The sequence below is a fragment of the Thermobia domestica genome, chromosome 11 (assembly GCF_964235325.1).
Source record: "Thermobia domestica chromosome 11, izTheDome1.hap1.1, whole genome shotgun sequence".
Classification (NCBI taxonomy): Eukaryota; Metazoa; Arthropoda; class Insecta; order Zygentoma; family Lepismatidae; genus Thermobia; species Thermobia domestica.
Genome location: NC_137464.1, coordinates 267957494 through 267981354, shown reverse-complemented (window position 1 = coordinate 267981354; position 23861 = coordinate 267957494). Strand labels below are relative to the sequence as shown.

The following is a 23861-nucleotide window of genomic DNA, read 5'->3' as shown; positions in this document are numbered from 1 at the left end:
ACGAAGTAGTTTTTAACGTGCCTTCTTGAAGTGGAAAAAACCAAGTTATAATGTAGTTTCGCAGTTCACTTTCTTGATGGTTGATTTATATTTTTACTTGTTTGTAAGAAAGTTGGTCTTAGTTAATATTTTTTTCATGTATACGTAATAAATTTGATACATTTATATTCCTGTTGATGTAGAAATGACGAATGTTGTAAGAGAAAGGAAAAACTTGAACCTGACACTAATTTCTCTTTTCAGATTCCCTCAGTGAGTCGGAGAACAAATGAATGCGGCCAATGACAGGTTCGCTTTTATAAGGCCGATTTTATGAAAGAGAATAAATATTTTCTTGAAATTCAGGAAACTTGCGATTAGCACAAAATTAACTTTCGTGAAGGTTTGATGTACAAAAGTGCAATAAATTGATGCTTTTTACGTATTGAGTCAGTGTTTTCTGGAATTAATGATCATATCATCTACATGATTATTACGTATACGTGAAAAAAATTACTACACCTTTATTACGAACACGAAAAGATATAAATCAACCTTTACGAAAGTGAAAAGCGTATCCACATTATAACAAATTTTCTTACAACGATGACAAGGATTTCATTTGGTTATTTCTCTTTTAAATAATGTTTGCCACAAAAAGGTAAGACGTTCCCACGTGTTACTACTTAAGCAACGCAGCTCAAGACATTGATAAATATGATGTCAGAGAGCATTGAAACAGTTTGGAGAAATTTTGTACCCTGGATACAAAATAAGTTTCTCTCTCTCTCTAAGATATAATCTTATTATCTGCGATTGAATCTACAACTGTTCTCACCAGTAGTGAGCAAAAAAAGAGATAAGCTTAAAGACACCAGTATTTTAGTCGGCTGAGCTGAAGAGAAGCCGAAAGTTTAACAATGCTAACAGCTGACAGCGTCAATTTAACGTTAACTATTTATAGATTAGCAAATGTCAATACTGTTACTGCGGGCAATATCTTGTCCTGTTCTTTCTGCTACTTTTACGTAGAATTTGTCTGAACTCAAGTCTCACACTAAATTCGAACGCCTCGTATGGCATCTTAGTGAAATAATACCTCACATTTTTGCTTCAATTCTAGGTTAAGTCTATTGTATTAACTACAGCCCTCATTACCCTCGCTTCCAAGTTGAATTCCCAAAGAATCTTTTCTTAGTCGTACCTAATATCATAAACTCTACGTACTGTCCAAATTTCAAATTTCTAGCTTAAGTCTTTTTCTTTTATGTAGAAAGATCCCTAAAACACAAACACATAAAAGGAAGTGTAACGTTATCTCACGAATGTTCGTACCTGTTCCTTCTGAATACGTTGCGTGCGAGGTATAACTGTGTGATGCATATAAGGATCTCGGTTGAGATTAGCACTCTCCTTCATCTGTTTGTAATGCCGCAAATGCTGCTTTCTTGTTGGGCGAAAGTATCCAATCGGCATACCATCCCTAAAACACAACATTACACATTAAAACAAAACATCTCCTTTCAAAACTAAACCACAGCAAATTAATATTGATTTTTTGTTGTTTCTGAAAATACAAGCAACTACATAGAAGGATGCTTTTAAAGTAATGACTCATTTAAACAGGAGATTTGTCAGTAGATATGCTATTTCTATACAGAATAAAAGGAAAGCATATATATATATAGCCTCGTACTTAGAAAGCTAGAAGAGAAGCTGTGAGTGTGTATAAAGGACGCGTAAAATTACGCAATGATATTTTTTATTTATACCATTTCTTAAGTACCAAACAGCAACAAAACCCAGATTTTTATAATCTGAAATTTTGTCGGTTACAGTGAACCTCCAAGTTATGAATCCCTCGTTTCGTGAAGAACTCAGTTTACGAATAAGTATAACTGCGAACCAAAAGCGTGCCATTTTTTCCTCGGTTTACGAACAGTACTTTGGGATATGAACGCACGTAAACGCCTGTACCAATAATTCCACGCGCCCACGAACGCTTTTTTGCAAGTTTGCCGTAAGCATTATATCTGAGTTCTATGTTTAAAACTTTTTCTTTTCTTTTTTGTACTTTTCGTTTTTTCGCCCCTTGTACTGTTTTGATTAATTTAGTGTTTAAAGGGGATAATGTTATCTCCATTCTATAATGTTCATCACAGAGAAACACTTATTTTTTTTTTTTTAATACAAAGAATATCATGTTTCTGTGGTTAGAATTATATTTAAATTTATTTAAATGGGAAAAAATAATTTCGATTTACGAATAGCGCTACGGAACGGATTAAGTTTGCAACCCGGGGATCTACTGTATTTTGAAAGTATAAAAGAATTAACTCATATTAAGTTCTATCGAATATTTTATGAAAGCATACCGAGAAATGACCTTAACAATGATGATCTGAGTCTCCAGAAAAAGTGGTGATATTTCATATCGATTAAGTACAGAACCTCTTAAATTTATTTTACTATTTAACTATTTTTAACTTACGCTGCATACCAAACATACTTATGTACACTCATGTCCAAAATTATTGTCGCATGTCTATAAATATGTTGTTGTATCAATATAATTTGATAACGAATTCGCCCGATATTTCTCATAATATTAGTATGTGTACAATCGGCAAATACATGTACGTATGTAGCAAATTTCATGTCAAAAGAGCGGTAAATAAGAACAATAAAACGAAAATAAAAGTTTCTTGTTCATTTAGCACCATTTTGTTTCACTCATTCTAATTTTCGAATTTATAATTCTTTTCCTATGAAATTTACCACAAATATACATTTTCGGATTATACACATAGTTTTAGTATTAAAAGTACCCTGCAAAATCATTATACAAGAAGATAGTTACAGATATGCGACAATGATTTTGGATATGAGTGTACATTCCGAGAAAGTTGAACTGTCAAAATGCCATTAATCAACTCCGTACTTCGTGTTCAGCATATTAGGAATACAGTGCATATTACGGTTCTTTGTCCGTGTTGTTTGACGTCTATTTACAATAGGTTTCAATTTAACTTCAGACACCATTCTTCAACTGCAGTTAATATCGTTACATTAGAAGCGAGTGCTCAACTTGACTTCTACTAAAGGATTTCAATCTATACATGCGTGTGGTGTAGAATTTACTATTTTTATTTAAATACTTTTTTTTAAAAAAAATGGCAAACTTGTCAATTCGTATAAAGGTATAATTAATAATAATAATAATAATAATAATAATAATAATAATAATAATAATAATACAGTAAAGTTCCTAAAACTCGGAACTCGATAACCCGGTAGTCCCGATAACTCGGCAACACCCTGGCAGAGCGACAAAAACCCAGCGCGCAGACCCGTTCAAGTATATTTCTGAGGTCTGTCTTATCAGGTAAATTAGTGTACGGTGTGTATTGATTAATTTTCATTTTCATGTATAGTAAAGGTTTTATGCCTTCATAAAGTACGCACTTTTCCTTTGTTTAAGAGTGATTGGGCAGTTTCTTCTCTGTTATATTCTCAAGCAACCAACACATACAAGTACAAGACTGTATTTTCTGAGGAAACACTTGTATTTATTCTTTTAACCCTATTTCTGATAACCAGGAATTTCATACTCGGCCACCCTTCGGTCCATATTACGCCAAGTTTTCGGAACTGTACTGTAATAATAATCGCGTTAAGAGCAAAAACCGCATTATCCACGCTATTCCTCCGTTTTGACTGACTGAATATGACACCGATATTGTAAACACATGTCTGTAATCTTACTAGTAAATGGGGTGGGGTGGCTCAGATCTAGAACACTGACCGCTGATGTGTGGACTCCCTGATTCAATCCCAGCTCCCGCAAAGTAGCTGTGTAGTGGATAAATACTGTGCGAGCGGTGATTATATTCAATGAGAAAAAGCGGAAAGGCTATTACTCACTGCAAAAAAAAAATATGTAACAGAATTTCCTTCTACATGCAACAAGGTAGCGCTTTCGGAAGCTGCTACTTCCTTCATCAGCCTGTGGTAGACTTCAAAAAGGATTAAAAAAAAAGAAACATGAAGGATGGTTAAAAAGTTACGATAAAAAAACAATGTGAGTGAGTTTCCATTCTCTTGAGTTTTAATGTTTGACAGAAGTTTTTTTTTTTTTTTTTTTTTTTTTTTTTTTTTTTTTTTTTTTTTTTTTTTTTTAATCGTGGCAGCTTCCGACAGCGCTACCTGTTGCATGGACAAGGGAATTCTGTTACGTATTTTTCTGCGGTGAGTAATAGCCTTTCCACTTTTTCTCACTGTGTATGTAGTTTTTCTGTAGGTTCTCCCGTTTCCTCCTACTTTCTTCATTCTATTATCATCCATCTCATCATCCCCGTTATTCCTTAGCGTAATGGTCGAACGTTAAATGAATAAAAACAACTAGTAGACGTTAATCTTCCATATTTCTACTTGAGTATTATGGTCTTCAGCTTTCGGAACATTACCTAAAGATACTTACAGATCGCCTCTTCCTCAATCAATTCAGTACTACAACTGACAAACTCAACATACCAACAAATAAACCTATCGATATTAAATGGAAATTCTTTTTGAAAATTACACACATTTAGTTCTTTACAAAGATCAATACGGCCTCCGAAATTTAATTATGACTTGTCACTTACCATAATCACCTCTCATTTCTAACGAACTTTTTTATACCAAAGTGTAACTTTTATACGTAAAAATTAGAAATATACACTGTACTAATAAATACATAATTCCAGCACTGAGTAGCATAAGCTATGCAAAGGTTAATTACGTAACTCCGCGAACTAAACATCTTAAAACAAAAAGCACCAGCGCATCCAACTGCAAATAGAAAAAAGCATGCAAAATAAAACCACTACAGCGCATTTTCAAAAATCACTAAAATAAATCATGCGCTGCCCATGGCCATACTTACACTGAGCTGTCAGTGAGGGACAGAGTGTCGTCTGTGTGTGCGTCGGAGCTAAGGCTCTGCAGCTCGCTGTCCTGTCGGGAGACAGGGTTATAGGAGGAGTAGGCAGCGTGGTGGTACGGGGTGGGTGGGCCATGGTGCAAATACACCCTATGCAAACAAAGCACCAAACAAATTAATGGCCAAACAAAAATAACAAATAAAAGTAAATAAATAGAAATTAAATAAATAAATAAATACATTTTTCATTTAACTAATGTCAACATCTAAAATTCACAACAAATGCACATACAGCTCTGCGAAACTGAAGCAGAATTAAATTTTACGCCGATCTACAAGCATTTCCAGAATGAAATTTCCTTCCTCACCTTAAAATATTACCTAACATTCCACGAGAAAAAATACAGAAAAAAATAACGTGAAATGTTTTCTTATTCTTTCAAAGTTCAATTTTACTTTAAAAACATTCAGTTCTTAGTTAATATTTTTGCATTACTTGGCTACTGCAGCCTGCTCATTTGATGAAATTTTTTACGTTTATACCTGTGACGTGCGATTCGTTAAAATTCTATTGGCGTTAGAATTTTCACAAAGTGCCTTTGGTAATGAAAAAGACTGTGTTACAAATATCTATGGGCACAAGTATTAAAATTAATCGTTATATGCATGAACAACGAAACATAATTTCAGTTTCTACACTTCTAACAAACAAAACTTAGAAGTGAAATATGAATGTAACTTTGCATATATTTTGTACTATTTCAACAACTGCTAAAGAAAAACAAAAACTTCCAAAAACAGTTTCTTACAATTCTGAACTCAAATACTTTATTATTTTCTGTAACGCCTTTTCATTAACTAACAGATATGACTTGTAATAGCAAAAACTTCCTTTAAAAAGTTCTTTTAAAAAAATACCTAATTCAAGTGTCGCCACGTTCGCAGTGTCCTATCAATACCTATGGAAATGAAAAGTCGGCCAACGCTGTTTTAAAATAATTTTAAATAATTCCTTTTCATGCATGAAAAAAATATACAAAATCAAATGCTACAACATAAACCACTGCAAAGAATAATTAATAAATAATAAAACTATTTTAAAAAAAAAATAACAAATAATATTTATTTATAAATGCTTTATAGAAATCGTTCGATTTTTTTGTCAATTGTGTCCGACGATTGTTGAATAATAAAAAAGCAAAACAGAAGCTTTAGCTGCCTGCAGTCAAATGTTAATCTAACTGCGTCTACCACTACGAGCACTGGAAGGTGTGCGTGCAAAACTCACCCAGCATAAGCTTCAGGCTTTGGGCGCAGCTCCCACGCCCGTTTCTTCTGGGTCACCAGCAACATGTCCTTGGTGAGAGGGAGGTGAGGGTCGGGCTGTCCGGTGCTCACAAACTCTGCGTCTTCGTGCAGAGTGGGCAGAACGTCGATTCCTCCCACCTCCCGTCCGCTGGAGCTGCTCCCACTCGACTCACCACTGCCACGAGACGACGACTGCATGCTTTGCACATGATATAAATAAATGTCCGACTTTAAGAAATTAGGGTAGGTCGTCTCATTAATTAAATTCTCCACTTCACACTGCACTCGATCGAACACATGTTGGTCCAAGTCTTTGCCTTCCTTCATTTTGTGATTGATCTCATTGCGTAACTCCTCAGACATCGACAACTGAGTCTTCATAAAAAACTTCCGGTAGATCACCTTAATCAACTGACTGATTCTGTTCGGATCACACTGTTTCTTGAGGCCTTCACAAGCGAACCAGAAATTCAAACTATCGACGCACTTCTCCTGCTCCAAGTAGCTCCGGAACAACTCCACGCCTTCTGAGTCCTCCAGAAGGCAACGGAGGTTCCGCGCCCACCGCAGGCAAGGGGGCGTCGTCGTCTCCATGAACGAAGGGGTGATGTGGGCACTGCCTTCGGGTTCAAAGCCCAGAGGAGCATCTGCAAACACCAAAGAAGCATTAATTGCGAACAATCTACAATTCACCAGATCAAATGATTATTATCTTACGTTGTGAACTCAATTATCAAAAATTCCTTGTAATAAAGTATAACCATGAAGCAACACATTGTAAAACGAGTATTACCACCACATTAAAACTGGTTTTAATTACTCACCTACTGAATTTGACCGGTATACTCAATCTGTATAATTGGTAATACAAGGGACGATATTATCAACAAAAATATTGAGAATATTAAACATAAGCTCTTAGCATTCAAGACTGAACAACTCGTAATAAAGATAGGAAAGAAAGAAGAAACCAAATGAAATGCTAGAAACAGAAATTAAGAACTTACTAATTGTAAACCATATTAAGAGTCTTCATCCCGGCGAAATTAAAATACCGCTAATTTTACAGTAATTATATGATATCTTCAAATAGATAAAGTATAATCGAAATGTGGAACAAGAGCGCCCTAGACATGAGAAATCGTTATCAAGACTCACTTATCTGCTTTCGATTTCGAGCCATTTTGAAAATCGGCATTTATTTTCGCGTTTCTAAACAACTGAAAACGGAAAGCCACTAGGTGACTTGTGATAACGGTACCTCACGAAAAATAATATTGTCTAGGGCGCTCTTGTTCCATACTTCAATTATCTTTTATCTATTTGAAGATATCAAATAATTACTGTAAAATTAGCGGTATTTTAATTTCGCCGGGATGAAGACTCTTAACTATTGAGTTTATTGTCTGAGAATACTTTGTGTACTTTCTTCCGATCTTTTCTATACTCTGATGAAGAGATGTTCAATCTTGAAAGCCAAGCGTTTATATTTCACGCTTACAGTGTGCTTTTGTTCCTTGTTTCAACTCTGATGAGATGAAACCTGTATTTTTAACACCTTTCGATGTTTGTTGATAGTAAATGTCCTGAAGTGTCTTTTATTTTATTTATATAAATAGCACCTACTACAGACACCAACTCCACTGAACATTATTTACCACATAATTTTGGAATCAATTATGTGTCTGTTAACTACTAATAAAGACAATACACTAATAATTATGATAAAAGAAAATAACTCAAAGCTTTTAATAAATACAACAGTCGTTAGTGCACTGAATATAATTAACAGAGTTAAAAAAATTATAATTGTTCTTAATTGCTTATAGAGCGTAAGAAACGTACTATACCATAAGAAAGAATTACATTCCTATGCAGGCCAATATTGTTTCAAAGTTCGATATTTCGCATATATTTAACAAGTATGCATTCTTAGTAGCAGGCTTAAATCATACTAAGTTGTAAGTTCGTCATATGCTTTATTGCAACAACACCTGCAGGAATAACTAAATTATCTAACCTTAGAGTATCAACATGAAGTGGTGACTATAGACCACTAACAGTAAGGCTAGCATACTGTTATGCGCACCCCTTTGAACGAGGAGCTACCCACACTGATGAAGCTGAGCATACCCTAGTATCCTGTGCTTGCAGCACAGAATCGCCCGAGTAGAGTTGCGTACCTGCGAAAAGCCGTACGGTGAAATTGCTGCCGTAATACAAAATCCTGCCAAATGTGAAATGAGATCTGACATACAATTTGTGAACGCCAAACGACAGAATGAGTAAAGAGAAGGTCAGGCAATGTTGCAGTGAGTTTCGAAAGGGCGTTCAAACGTTCATGATGATGAACGTAGCGGAAGACCTAGTAATTACACGAACGACCTGGTGGAATACCTCAACGAGACTCTGCGATCCAATACACAATAAGTGAACTCGCCCAAGAGTTTCCAGGAGTGTCTGCGAAAACAATGCACTGAACTTTGACTAAGGAGCTGGGTTATCACAATCTGCATGCGAGGTAAGTGCCAAAAATACTGACAGACGCTCCCGAAGAGCAAAAAATGACATCTGCATGTGATTTTTTGGCCCGCTGAGGGGAGAATACGGATTACCTTTTCTCACATAGTGATGGGGGAAGAAACGTGGATATCGTACGCCACTGGTAAGTCCAAGCAGCAGTCAATGCAATGGCGGCACACTGGTTCCAAAGCAAAGAAACTCAAACGTACACAATCAGTTCATAAAATCAGGGCAACCGTGTTTTTTTGAGTAAAAGGTGTAATTCTTGTGGAATTCTTGTTACCAGAACGAACAATTACAGCAGATGTATATTGCCAAACACTGAATAATCTGCGACTTCCTATCCAAAATTGGTGGAGAGGAATGCTACGCTCTGGAATTATTCTCATCAATGACAATGCCCACCCACACACAGATGCTCAAACTGCTGAGAAAATTCAACCCCTCACAGACCCGATCTTGCCCCCAGAGGTGTATTTTTCTTTTCTTTCATCTGAAAAAAAAAAAAAAGACTTGCATCGAAGCTCAACAATAGTGAAGTGGTCAAAATATCAGTTCTTGCTGCACTCTCAGCACGCAGATTTTTACACAGAGGGTATACGGAAGCTTGTGGAGGTTCATGGTGAGTACGTCGGAAAGAAGCAATGTATGTACTTGTATATCGGTCACAATAAATTACTTGTATCATTTTCTTTTTTAAAGATATTGGTCATTTTTTGACATGTGCTCTCGTATGTGTACACAAAAGTTACCTGCACGGAAGTACTAACTATTGCTCTGGTTATATATTTTGTTTATTTTATCTAGAAACCGTCCAACAATACTGATTAACTTCGTTATAATCCATTTAATCTTATCAAGAAACTCCAACTGAGAAACAAAACTAACTTCCTACCTTAAAACTAATCAATACCGAAACGAACATATGTCACAAAATGGAAAGTTTCTTATTTTTCCTAAACAAATAAAGTAGCTGCAGAATACAGTCGAGTTAACTAATTCAACTCCACTACTTCACATTATACTCAACTTTTAGTTATATAAAGGTGATACATAATAAACTGAAAATAGATACATAATACTTCCATAGTGTGTTGTACTGGAATACTTTGATTCTTATGATTAAATTAGTACTACTGAAGTGCTACACTTTATAATATGAATAACGAAATCTTCACAATTTTGTTTAACTGAACATCCTTATACTACATGCCACAAATATAGATGAAAAGCTTAACAATTGTTGATCATACCACCACAAAAATAAGCTCACTATCATTCACAAATATTTTACATAGGATCAATTATTAAACCAGTGAAATGCTTTCCTAACTTAATTGTTCTAATCAAAAAAGAACTCTAAAGAATATTTCTAAATAGTATTAACGTTCATACGTCTGTAGTATAGATTTCTTCTCTACCGAATTTCAATACTTAACAAATAGTTTTTCCAGTACCGGACCGATACTTTTTTGTTGCCATCTTTCTGGCGTTTCTATTCTTCCCTTCAAATGACAACAATCGTATAATAACTTAACAAAGCAAGGAATTAGCTACATATTCTACTCTTATATTCTGCCAACCCTGTAAACCAGAGCTTCCCAACTTAACGAATTAAGAATTAGTGAAAAAATAACACTAAATGTCTTTATTTTCCTTCAGCGTGTTAACTGAGTGATGGAGATGTTCATTTGTACAATGTTACTCAAGTAACACTGACTGATGGCATTACATGTCTCTACTGTTAATATTCTATATTAGTGCCATCTATCGGTATATTTTAACTGTTCCTGTCTTGACATCCAGCGAGCCGAAAGAGCGACAGATTATCAACGGTTTTGCTTTAGTTTGTTCCTTTCTTCCGTGATTTGTGTAATCCTAACTACAAGAAGTGACATAATTAAAGGGATACTTCTGGCTGAGGCGGAAAGTTGAAATTTGGTATGGTTGTAGTTGTTCGGGACTAACCGACAGGAAAATTGCCAAAACTGAATATTTTTAAATTTTAGGGGTCTAAAGGGGAGATGAAAAATTTCCCCATGTTATTTAAATGGGCCTTTTCTTGGACATATTATCTCATGTTTTAGGTACTTGGAATTGAAATACAAACTTGAAATTTGGTATGCTTGTATGTTATCGTTAGCGTTACCTAAGTAAATCACTAAAAATAAAAATTCCAACTTTACAGTGTTTTTATGAAGAACTGAAAAATAGGCACTCCCGGCAAGATTACAATGATGAAATTTTTACATGATTCTAGCCTTCCGGGACTAACCGACAGGAAAATTGCCAAAAATGAATATTTTTAATTTTTAAGAGGTCTGAAGGAGGATGAAGAAAGTTCCATGTTATTTAAATAGGCGTTTTCTTGGGATACAAAATCTTATCTTTTAGATAGTTGAAATAGGAAAAGAAATTTGAAATTAGGTAGAATTGTGGGTTTAAGAGGTGCTAGGTCGTAGGCCGAGCAAAGGCAGGGGTGTGGGGGGAGCCCCCAGCTGGGCAAATTCAGGAAATATGAAACGCAAATGCACAAAATTCACTGTTAATGCAAAGACTGATACATAAGAGAAGCGAGGCCGTAGGCCAGGCGAACGTGGGGGTGTGGGGTGGAGTTCCCAGCTAGCCAAAAGTTAGTCAATATTATAAAATTGAAAGTAACTATGGTTGTGACTCTTAATCTCTTGAACCACTCGACCGATCTCAATCAAATTTTCAACGTAGATCAGAAGTGTTTTAATCTATTCACTTTGACGGTAGAACTTAGAGGTGGAGGAGACGAGAGGGACGTATATAACAATAAATAAAACTTAATAACTGATCTCGATCAAAATTTCAACATAGATGAGGTTCGGGCCTGGGATGTTTTTTTATTATTTCAACTTAGGGAAGGGGACGGCGGAGATATTTAAAAATGATCGAGAATGACCGAAATTAGTGTCGAACCTATAATTTTCGGGGTCGCTGAGATAAACAGTGACACTTCCGATGCCGTGCTCCGCAACTGGGGGAACAGGAAAATATTTAAAATTCACCGAAAACGACCGATATTAGTGTCGAATCCGTTGTTTTCGGGATCGCTGTCACGAACAGTTATACTTCCAATGCCATTTAAATCCATGCCACTAAGAAATAAAAACAGCATATTTCGTGGGTACCAAACACATGAGATAAGGAGTTTTGCATTTAAAATGTCTATTTTAAGCCACCGCAGCGGGTAATCTATGCTAGTTATTTTAAAAATTCAAAGTAATATACCTTAAGGTAATCTCCAGGAATTGACACATTTGTTATCTGAAAGAAACCTGTCAATGTGAATTATTCAACCGTACATTTTCAATATTATTTTGAACGTTTAAACTTAAAGCTATCTATCTGTGGAAACTGTGTTTGATGTATTATGACTGACAAATCCTCAATAAAAAAATAACATTTATTTAAAATAACAATCTTTGTTTCAATAGTCTTCGTATTTAATATCAGTGAATGAGTGTCGCGTAAAATTGTGTATATTAATAGAGTTTCGTAAAATAATGAAACGAACCACTGACGTCCGCTTCTAGCAATAACACCAGATAAACAAAACTATTAGATAAAGCACTGCAGCTACTCATCATATATCTAGCTTCACAGTATCATTAGTACATCTACCATCTGCTGTCAGTCTATCTCGTCATTACATTCAACTTACAAAACACAACATCTCTTCTAAATACTTAAAAATAACATACAAGGTGGAGTCCGAAAATAAGTTTTCCCTCTAATTTTATCCATGAAAGCGAACACCAACGCGGGAAACAACCACAGCGGTTGCACGTGCTATATATACCTAGACACAAGTAGGTATCATTCGCCCGCGATCTTGCAGATGGCAGCGTCGCAACGCCTGAGTAAAGCGGAGACGAGTCTCTCAGTATGAGCCTGGTAGCTGTGGACAGACGTCGTGGTCAACTCAAAGGAGGAAGTGTGCGCGGTTGTCCAGGCGATTCGGAACAAGCGGCCTGGCCTTCCCACATCTGGTATTCTGTTGTTGAATTACAATGTGAGACCACACTCAGCGACGGCAATGGAAACCATATTGCAACTCTTAAGTGGGAGCGTCTTGCACATCCACCATACAGTACTGATCTCGCACCCAGTTACTACCATCTGAAGAAGACTCTTGGCTGCAGGTGCTCTGAAAGCAATGCTGAAATCACAGAAGCTGTTCGACGTTTCTTCCGTATGCAGAGACCTTAATTTCTCCTGGAAGAGTGTTTGAAACTTATAGACCGATATGACAAATGTCTCAATGTACGTGGCACTTATGTGGGAAAAAATAAAGGTACGCCTGATCTTTAATGCTCACATGCTATTTTTGGTCTTGCTTTCCCACCCCTGTCCACAGACGCCTGAGGAAACTTATTTTCGGACTCCCCCACGTATAAAGTAGTGAAGCAGACTGCGCTGAGAGAAACGGCTCAGATACAAGTTCAGGATAAAGTTGCCTTCGAAATGCTTTCAACTCCTGACGTTAAGTCTAAATGCATCTGTACAAATAAACAAACGAAATACAAATTAACCTTTACCACCCTCTTACCTGAAGTATTTGAGGTAGCATCTGCTCTTGCATATGATAAACTTGACTTTCGTGGAGTGAGGACTGGGGAATTCCCTGTGCCCCCTCCACCATGTCTCAGACCCCCCAGCCATTGGCAGCTCGGGGACTGACACACATTTGCGGAATCATTCTCTTCTCCTGAAACAAAAAACAAAATCATCATTAAAAATACAGTACACCATCAATTAATTTTTTTTTTTTAATCAAGTGTTCACTTCACAGGTAATTTTCCTTACTTTAGAGTATTCTGGAACAAATACACAACCAGAGAATTTTTTTGTTTTCTGGGTGTTGAAAACTTGTTAACCAATCACAAAACACAATAGACCTTGCAACGCCAACGGGATATGTAATTACATGTGTTTCGGCGAAGAAAGTATTATTAACAAGAATTTACTGAGATATAAAGAAATGAGGCGCTTAGTATCAAAAGCCGTAAAATCAATTTTTTACGGAAATTGAGTTACATATCGTTTGTTATATGTTTGATCTAAAGGAATTCCATGGAAACAATATTTTATTTAAAAGCTTAATATATCATAGTAGAAAACTAGTTCAAAAACTTTGTACGTGTATATATGGAGATTCACTGCACGTTTTGCAAGATTACTCGAAACTAAGCTAAATGGATGTTGCGGATTTTGATACTAGGCGTCTCAAATGTTTCCAATTACGTTTTATTGTTTTATTAGGAAATTGAAATGTAGGAAATTATTCTTTCGTTTAGCTGGGAACATTTCGATAAGTCATTAAAATATATAATATGGTTTCTGAGTTAATTCCAAATTATGTTATAGAAATTTCAGGAAAAACTTCCTTTGACGATACCTACGCCACGTATGAAATCCTTACAGTAATAGAATGGGAACACAATCATCGAAAGTCACAAAAACCACCAAACTAATTTCTTCAGCGATTTTACAGGCACCAGTGACAGAAATATTCAGATTCAAGCGACTTCAATGATACAAAATATTAATATTAATAATAATAATAATAATATACAAAAAAGTAGTAAGTAGAATCACTACTATACATGTTTATATAATAATATGGTTCCATTAATTTCCATAATGTTTACTAATTGTTATGTTTGCCCAGAGGTTATCAATTCTGGGTACTTCATGCGCTACACCTGCTAGTTTTAGAATGGTTGCTGTTGTAAAAAGGTGGGTGTTCATTAAGAAGTTTTATTTTCGTTTTCTGCTTCTTCTGAAAAACTCGATTTTGTGACAATCGCCCTTACCGAACTAAGATACGGATACAGGGCTCATAGTGGTCTGGTCTCTTCTAAATAGTTGAAAAGTGACCAAAAACTCATCAAAAAGTAACTTTAAATCTTGATACCAAACTTGGCATAAATTGAATTTTACATTTTTTTTTTCCTAAGCAAAATAGGGCCAGCTGAAATACGTAATGTTTTAACATGTTAAGATTAAAAATTATTTTACTTAAGTTTGTCAGCTAATAAAAAAAAAAAAATTGCATTACTTGTGTTTAGAGGTTCATTATTACATACTTTGCATGGTTTTGTATTTCAACTTGGATCTGGATAGGGTAAGCCAAATTTGTATATTTTCATTATGTTCAATAAAACAAAATTAAAGTAATTAATACATAACACCTAGATTACCATTAACTGGTAATAAAATTTTGTCTTGTACGATTGGTTTGTTACAAATTTTGTCTTGGTACCACATGATTGGTAAACATAGGTATGGCTTGTACCAACATTCCGCATGCAATGAAAAGTAAACTGTAAACATGTAATATATGTCATTCTCCTTTAACACAGTAAAATCAAAGCAAATGATTTGGATTATGTTTGTACCCTTATTGCGATCTTGAAATAAAGTACAAATGTTAACTAAAACTGAAGCTGCATACAAAATGAAATAAAAAGCAGTAACAAGAACGTATGCTAACATACCGTATGCCAGAAAACTGCCAATGCAAAACATAAATCACACGAAAAAATTATTTCACCCCCCTCAAAGAGTAACTTTTAGTTAAAAAAAAAAAGTAACTTGCTATGAGCTCTGCGGATATATATATATATATATATATATATATATATATATATATATATATATATATATAGGGTGTTAATGAAGTGTACCGACAAACTGTAAGAGGTGATTCCTCACATCAAAATAAAGAGAAAAAGTTCATATGGGCCTATGGCGAAAAGCGCGTAGTTTCAGAGCTAGGGATGTCCAAAATCGCGAAAACGCCAAATTTCGACAGGTCCTATTTCTAACTCCAGAAACTGTAGATGATAGTCATTATCAGCGTAAAGTGACTGCAGGAAAAATGTTCTCTCCTCCTGGCTTCTGTTTTCTTCCATTCTTGACAAATGTTATATTGCTTTGCCTCTTAATGTACCTTTTTAAAATACCCCCCTTCCTGTTTTATGTATCAGCGTTGTCAGGGGTAAAGAATACCGTCGCATGCCATTTTGAAGAGTTTCCACGTGAATGGTTATTTTGGTAGTGATTGGTGCACCCACTCCTTAGAAAATCCTGGATCCGACCCTGTGTACACATATTAGTTAATTTTCTGGCACAGATCTTGCTCTTTTGCGTCAGTAAAGCATGAAATATATTGGGGTGCAGATTTCGAAGATGTCGCATTAACAAAAAACAAGGTTAATATGTAAACAGATGTATTTCTAAACAAATTAACATGAAACATAATAAATATAACTGAATCAAGAAGAAGTAATATTAAAACTAGTTCTCGAGGTATCACAGTTTTTGTTCAACCTCTTATCACAACGGCAGATAAAGTTTTCTATACCATTTGCATAGAAATGTGCGTCAAGTTCTCGTAGTCACCATGAAACAGTGGTTTTGACATAATCAGACGCCAGATAATGGCGGCCAGCCATTTTTTGCTTTAAAACAGGGAAAAGGTGAGTCACTGGAGCTAGGTCAGGGTTGTAAAAGGGGTGCTCTAGTCGTTCCGAACGCAATGTCAATAGTTGAAGTACTGTGTCTACCGCTGTGTCCAGGGTTATCATTAACAATATTGGTCCGTCTTTCTTTGAAGGCACCACACCCTTTCCTATATATTGCTTTGAAATTTATCCCTCCCCATACAGCTCTCCAATCTGCCTATGAATATCACCAAGTGTAATGTTTTTGGTCCACAAGAATCGCACCACTGACCTCATATCTACTTCTGCCCAATTTTCCAGACCAATCATAGTTTTTCAAGTCCGCTCCTCGGGTATACATGATCAGAATCCGAAATTTTCAAACCTGCACCAAGACAGACATGTTATTAATCTACAAATAAATTTTCGTTAAGTTACGGTGAATAACATAAAAGCTCTATACTTCGTAATTTGTTTTCGATCATCCCTCGTATCAAGATCAGTTCATCTAAATATTTGTAATCATGCATCAGTTTAGTTCCTTAAGTGACAAAGCAACTTGTTACTGCTTATTTATTTATTTAACAATCACCAGATACACAGCTCAGAGGCCATTTTACACTGAATATTCAATAACAACAATAACAATGGAAAGGATTTGGGAAGGTGTCGGCCAAGGCCTGTCTTAGTAGGTACCATCCCAGCATTTGCCTGGTAGGACTGAGGGAAACCCTGGAAAACCTCAGTCAGGATAGTCGGCAGCGCGATTCGAACCCACGACCTCCCGAATGCGAAGCCAACGCTCTACCACTTGAGCTACTTCGCTCGCTTTCTAGAATTAACTTTTTCGTAGCTTCCATTACAGAACCTAGTAAAAATTGTTATCTGAATATTTTAAGGAGCATTTTTAATTATTAAATACGCGTCCCATTGTATAAATTGTCATTGTAGCTTTTCCCCCCCTAATGATCCATGCGAAAGTACATGAAATTGTATATTTATCTTCTTCTTATGAAGAACCAGCAATTTACATTAGAAGTACGGGTTCAGCTGTAGATCGACATTCGACAAAACCACATTCTTTGTGACAAATACAAACGCAAGTGAAACAAACGCCGATCGCACGTAAGGGAGCGTAGTACAAAATGTCTAATGATCTATTCTATAGGTTTTAGAGAACTCACCTGGAACAGGAGGCCGTGGAGAATTCTCATTGAAGTTGTCGTGGTCGCCATGAAGGCCTGGGACTTCTATATTCATCCTGTCGACCCGAGTTCGATGGCAAACAAGCCTCACGTCTACAACAACACATATGACCTACATCGGAGGAAACCATCGTGGGAGGTCACCTGCAAAATAAAAGAAACCACTCATCAACAGAATGCACAAATCAATTGGATAATATACTTCTCAATAATATTATTCTCTAACAATCCTTTATTACACTCATCATATTCTTTTACCATTGAGTTTACAATCATATTTTTAAACAATCATTTAAAATAGGCGTTTCCATTCAGAAGCAGAAATAAAAAAGCGATCTGGAAATGTTATCTACATAGCATGAATACTTCATTTAACGCTTCTACTCCTTTCTATAATGTACAACATGAGATACACGTAACTGAACAGTTACTTCTCAAGAGATAGCAATTGTAAGTTTTAATACCGTCCGTCAATCGTAGCCTCTTTTGCTCTTTCCTATTTTTCCTTCTACTACACCCTCCATTCCAAAAGAAACCGAACTTTTGAAAACAAATAGTACCACTAGTGCCATCTGTTGTAATATTTTACCGGTAGATGGCGTAGTCCCTCATTGACAACTGCTATAAATGTCATGACATTTGGATGCACGGCGACAAAGTTATTGCGTTTCAACTGTCAGTGTGTTTTGTACATCGGTCGGAAAATGAGTTTGAAACAACGAGCTGCAATTGAGTTTTGTGTTAAACTGGGTAAAACTTTTAGTGAAACGCACCAAATGCTACAAAATGCATATGGTGATGAGTGTCTATCCCGTACGCAAGTTTACGAGTGGTTCAGGCGCTTCAAATCGGGTAGAGAGACGCTGGATGATGACGAAAGATCAGGCCGTCCCAGAACCGGATTATCGGAAGAAAACATCGAAAAAGTGCGTGAATTCATCAAACATAACAAAAAATCGTCGGTGAAAGTTATTGAAATGGAATTAGGCATTCCTCAAACAACCGCATACCGCATTCTGACCGAAGTTTTGGGCCTTAAGAAGGTTAATTCGCGGTTTGTACCACACAAACTCACCGAAGACCAAAAAGTTGATCGAATTTCGCATTGCAAAGACATCGTTAAAAGTGCTCGGCAGGATCGAAACTTCTTGAAATCGATTGTAACTGGTGACGAGACGTGGTGTTTTGAATATGAGCCCGAAACAAAGTGGCAAAGTGCTGAGTGGAGAGCGCCGGATGAAGGAACACCCAAAAAAAGTCGCTTGGTGAAGTCAAAAGTTAAGGTGATGCTGATTTGTTTTTACGATTCAAAAGGAATTATCCACAAAGAATTTGTTCAGCCCGGCCAGACAGTCACTGGAGAGTTTTCCTTGGGCGTCATGAAGCGTTTGCTGGCAAGAATTCGTCGTATTCGGCCCGAATATCGCGAAATCGGCAGTTGGACTCTTTTGGACGATAATGCACCATCACATCGTTCGCGACTTGTAACTGAATTTTTGGTCAAAAATCACATTATTCGGTTGCATCATCCGCCCTATTCACCAGATCTCGCTCCGTGCGATTTCTATCTGTTCCCGAAACTGCATTTGGCGATGAAAGGAAAGTGGCACGCATCGATTGATGCCATTGAGAAGGCGACGACCGCCGTCCTAAAGACCATTCCAATAAAGGACATGGAGAAGTCGTTTGACAACTTGTTGGAGCGTGCAAATATGTGTATCGATGCAGAAGGGGAATACATTGATTAATAAAAATGATTTGTTCCAAAATGTACATTGCTTTTTTGTTTTTTTAAAACGTTCGGTTTCTTTTGGAATGGAGGGTGTATGTCAATGTTTTCTCTTTTCAATTACCTCTATTATTATTCAAAAGAAAGTTGGGTTATGAGCCCTCGTGTAAGGGAAGAAATGACCGAGGAGAGAGTTTGACAGGGATGCTGTCTATGGCCAACACTATTTAACATCTATCTAGAAGAAAAAGTGAAAAAGAGCCTACATAATGAAGACGACATTTCGCTTGGCGGTACAATGATTAGGTATACCCGGTTTCCAGGTGGAGTATCTTGTGAATCCTGAAAACAGAACCAATAAGATGTTAAACAACTCGAAGTAGGGCTGTGAGAAATAGGATGAAAATAAATGTTAGGAAAACAAAAGCCATGGTGATTGGAACGAAGCAGTCGGTGTCAAATAGAAGTAGGAGGGGAGAAAATAGAAAATATGAGTAGTTTTCGATACTTGGGTAGTATTATTAGTGATGATATGATTGTGAACGTAAAATAAAAGCAAGGATAGGAATGGCGAAATAGGCCTTTTAAGAGGAAGAAAGGCCTATTATGTAGGACCTTGAATAGAGTTGAGAAAATGACTCATAAAATACTTCGTGTGGAGTATTATACTGCATGGGGCAGAAATATGGGCAGTACGTAAAAGCAATGAAAAAAAAAAACTAGAACTCCCATATTCTTCACAGCTCTTTACATTTTATTAATCCTACAAAAAGTATTATTATTATTATTATTGTGTACTGTGCCTTTTGGCAAGTTCTGAAACTTTAAGAGTACGGTCTGGAAATTTTTCCACTTTCTCCATCTTCACCTTCCTCCTTTCACCCTATGTTTTAAATCGTATATCAGTTATATTCCTCGCTTTCCTTCGAAGCTCTATGGCGTTATCAAGATGGCAATTTCTTCGCAAGATGTGCCTCCAACCTAATTATCCTTTCCACGAAGGATGCTGGTTAAAAGAGTCATCTTCTCTCCTACCTGTTTTAAAACATATTCATTTGTTACTTTCTCCGTCCTTTTCTATCTTCCTCCAACACCACATTTCGAATCTCTAAATATTTCTTCTTTATCTTCAGTAATGTCGAAATCTCCGAACCACACAATCCTATACTCCATACATGGCACCTGACCAGCTTCTTCCTTAATCCGATGTTACGCCTGGTAGTTCGGAGTGACCTTTCCTTGTTGAATGGTTCTCTGACTAAAGTCACTCTTGACCTGATGTCTTTGATGCAGTAACGTTTGTCATCAAAATATATCGCCTACAAACTGCAAACACCTACTCTTTTCCCTTCTACCTAAATATTATCTTCCTTATGCAGTCTTCTTTACCATCTCTTCTTGATACACATTAAATAGCGTTAGTAAAAGCCAACGGCTCTGTCGATCTTCCTTCCGATTGTAGTGATTGTCCCCGGGTTCGATTCCCAGTAGGGGCACTGTCGAAAAGTGTAAAAAGCTTTTTCAGGCCAGCCATTCTGAATGAGGTTTTTGCTGGATTTTCCACATTCACAACAGGCAAATGCCGGGGTGGTACCTAACATATAGATTCCATACCGCTTCCTTTCTACCCCCCATCCTTTCTTTCTTCCCTTTCCCCGGATAGTGTGCTCGTCAAGGGATGTCATCCCTCAAACGTGATGGGTCCATAGATGCCGAAAGCCCAGAAATCTAAATCCTAGTGATTGGCTTATATTTAAGCTTCTTGTGAGTCTTTTAGATTCTTCAGTCACAACAAAACTCCATTAAAACTTTCATTCCCAGTTTAACTACAGTAGTCCAGATCAATACACATAGCATATATTTCTTTTCTTTTTCTACAAACCTTTCACCGATTACTATTAACATGTCAAGAGCATCTCTTGTGCCTCTATTCTTCCTAAACATAACATCAATGTCAACTTTTCTTATTCGTTTCCTCATAAAGCTTCCTATGCTGTATTCCAAACATTTTTTACAAAATGAGAGTAATCAACACCTTTCTGCATTTGATTTGATTTCTTATCCACGGTTTCACCGTTGTTTCTAATAAATCTTTTGAAACTTTCTCAACTCATTATAGAGTAAGAATTATCTTTCGTGGTTCTTCCTCCCATTTTCTTAGTGAATTCGATCGCAATATGATCAATTTAAGGACGTCCCGAACTATATTAAATCCTTTGTCATCCTCGCTTGCAGCACTTTTCCCTTCAACATCTAGGTTACATAGTCTATGCATACTCTGATGCATTTTCCATTTTCCTAAGACTTCGCTGCACTAGCTGATCACCTTTCCATTGTTATTTTCTCCTATCATCATAATAACCCGAATGTCCATCATTTGACCTTCTCCTATATACAGTGAAACCTGTCTTTAACGGAATCGAGCGGGACTCGTAAAAATTTCCGTTAAAGTCAGGTTTCCGCTTAATAGAGGTAGACCTATCCTGAGAAAAAAAAATTCAATTCAATTTCATGTATTTCGATTATGGAAGGTAGTTTAGCAACCCATTCATCAAATGTTTCACTATTTCTATCATACGATTTATCAAAAAATTCGTTAAAAAAAAAAAACTATCTGATCTGATCAAGTTGCATTGCAAGATGATTCACCAGGCGTAAACCCGAGAAGGTTTAGGACAACAATAAACAGGAAATTACTATACATTTCTGAGTATTGGTAGATTAAGGAATTTTTTGTTTCTCTGGTTATGAGATTTCAGAGCCATAGCTGCTGAGAGCAAGGGAGAGAGGATATCAGAAAGCGCAAATGAAAAACAATGACATAATTTTCTCAAATGTTCTGCACATGAAGTTTTGTTTCAGACCATGAAGCATTTCTTTCAAAATGTAGCGCGGTATACTTCAGGACAGAAATGTTTTCTCTGGAATTCTGAAAGTCCTCTGAATCCTTCACTGCTTATCTTCACGACACGTGATAGAGATTATGACTCCTCTTTGTTGCCTCTATTCCTTTTTTTGGAGAACCATGTTTTTTGTCGGCTGTCGACAGTCGCTATACAATCGGAACAGAAGTACACCTTCAAAGAAGACTGACATCTGACATGCTCCGTAGGAATAGCCGAAAATTGTGTGGGGTGAATATGAATAACGGTTGGGGAAAAACACTGTCCAGAAAGATTTAAGATAACAATGAAGAATTTATCGCAGACATTGTAAGGTATATGTTTGCCCTCTTATAGGATGTCAAAAATTTTCTAAATGCTATAGACCGGAACTCCGAATTTTCCGCTAAAGGATTATTTTTGCTTTCCGTTGTCCGCATAACACAGTTTCCGCTTAATGAAGAAACTTTGACATGTTTTTTTACTCCAAAATTCATGGGACCGTGAAATATTTCCGTTTAAGACAGTTTTCCGTTTAATAGAGGGTCCGTTGAAGGCAGGTTTCACTGTATCATATTTCTCTACTCTTCCTAATTCTTCTTGTTTTGTATGTTTCCTTTTCAGGTTCTTGTACGTTAACACAGCTCAATGTCTTGAGTTGAAACACAAAAGAATTACCCACTGAAAAACTATCAATGTGGTTGTATTACTCCATCAAATGCAAAATTCTCCACACTACGAAGAGATTTTCTCTTCAAAAATCAGGAGAAATGTATGCAATGCAAACAATGTAATGCGGTTTAGAAACATGACTCTCTTGAGGTATGAATACAGCCAAAATAAACTATTTTTCTGATGTTTAGTTCCTCCTGGGCGACTTTCGATGTAATACAGGAACAAAACGAATTAATCTTCCGCCACGTTGTAATAGCACAATGACAGGATGAAGCTCTCTTACTAGTGATGTCAACCGGCTCGGTTCAACTGAGCCATCGGCTCGGCTCGGTTCGGCCCAAATGAGCTGAGGACTCGAGTCGGCTCAGTTTGGTGAGCTCTTGGTTCGATGGTGACTGAGCCGTGAGCCGAGCCGTTGACAACACTATCTGTTACTACTCTACTCTACTAGAACACAGGACCTGGTATCCACTGGCAGGGTAGGGTGGGGGCTAAGTTCCAGGAGATGAAAGTACCTCTCACTTATTATTATAACATAATTTCTCGTTTTTAGATACATTCTCATGTGTTGCCTACCCATTTTTCTTTTTCTTTTTAATTTGGGGATTTGTAAGTAAAGAAAGTATGTTCAACCATGATTGAACCCAGGACCAACACCCAAAAAACTCGTGCGTTAGAAATACCAAGTATACGGAAAAAATACATTCGATTCACATTAATGGAAAATCCTTGTTAACTATCAATACAGTTCAAATGTAAAACAAATTTAAAATCCACGTATTTGTTGTTTGTGATGCAAAGGAGTTTGGTTGTCACGTGGTAGTTGGTTAATTTCTGAATAATAAACATCTCAAGAGCAATCGTTTGTGGAAGGCTTTGGCAGAGTAGTTTGTATTGGAGGAATATTACTTCACGTGTACATGTAGACACATGTGTCAAGAACCCTAAGTATTCAGTTGTTGTGTATACAATACGTCTAATCCTAACTTTCCACCAATTACTTCACTATAGCCTTTAAGTTCCAGTTTCATATCGTTCTCTTTGTGGCTCCCCTACCCCTGATCTATTGGTATACCCTAACCTAGCTAGGCGGGAACAGTAAGTGGGCTAGAACCTGCAACTTAGGTGCTCTGACACCGAACTACATCGAAAACAGAA

The 23861-nt window shown here is 36.6% G+C and overlaps 1 protein-coding gene across 3 annotated transcripts in view; it reads right to left on the bottom strand.

The window, feature by feature from the left end:
* Positions 1–23861, bottom strand: part of Axn (protein axin) — a 186968-nt gene that overhangs the window by 38982 nt on the left and 124125 nt on the right. For 2 of the 3 annotated variants that reach the window (XM_081732334.1, XM_081732333.1), the window contains exons 2-6: positions 17397–17561; positions 13314–13472; positions 6192–6858; positions 4907–5053; positions 1315–1462 (exon numbers count right to left, since the gene is read on the bottom strand). In XM_081732334.1, coding sequence (XP_081588460.1) covers positions 1315–1462; positions 4907–5053; positions 6192–6858; positions 13314–13472; positions 17397–17472 — 1197 coding nt within the window. In that variant the 5' untranslated portion in view covers positions 17473–17561. The remainder of the gene's footprint in view (positions 1–1314; positions 1463–4906; positions 5054–6191; positions 6859–13313; positions 13473–17396; positions 17562–23861) is intronic. The other variant, XM_081732335.1, reaches the window with a different exon arrangement.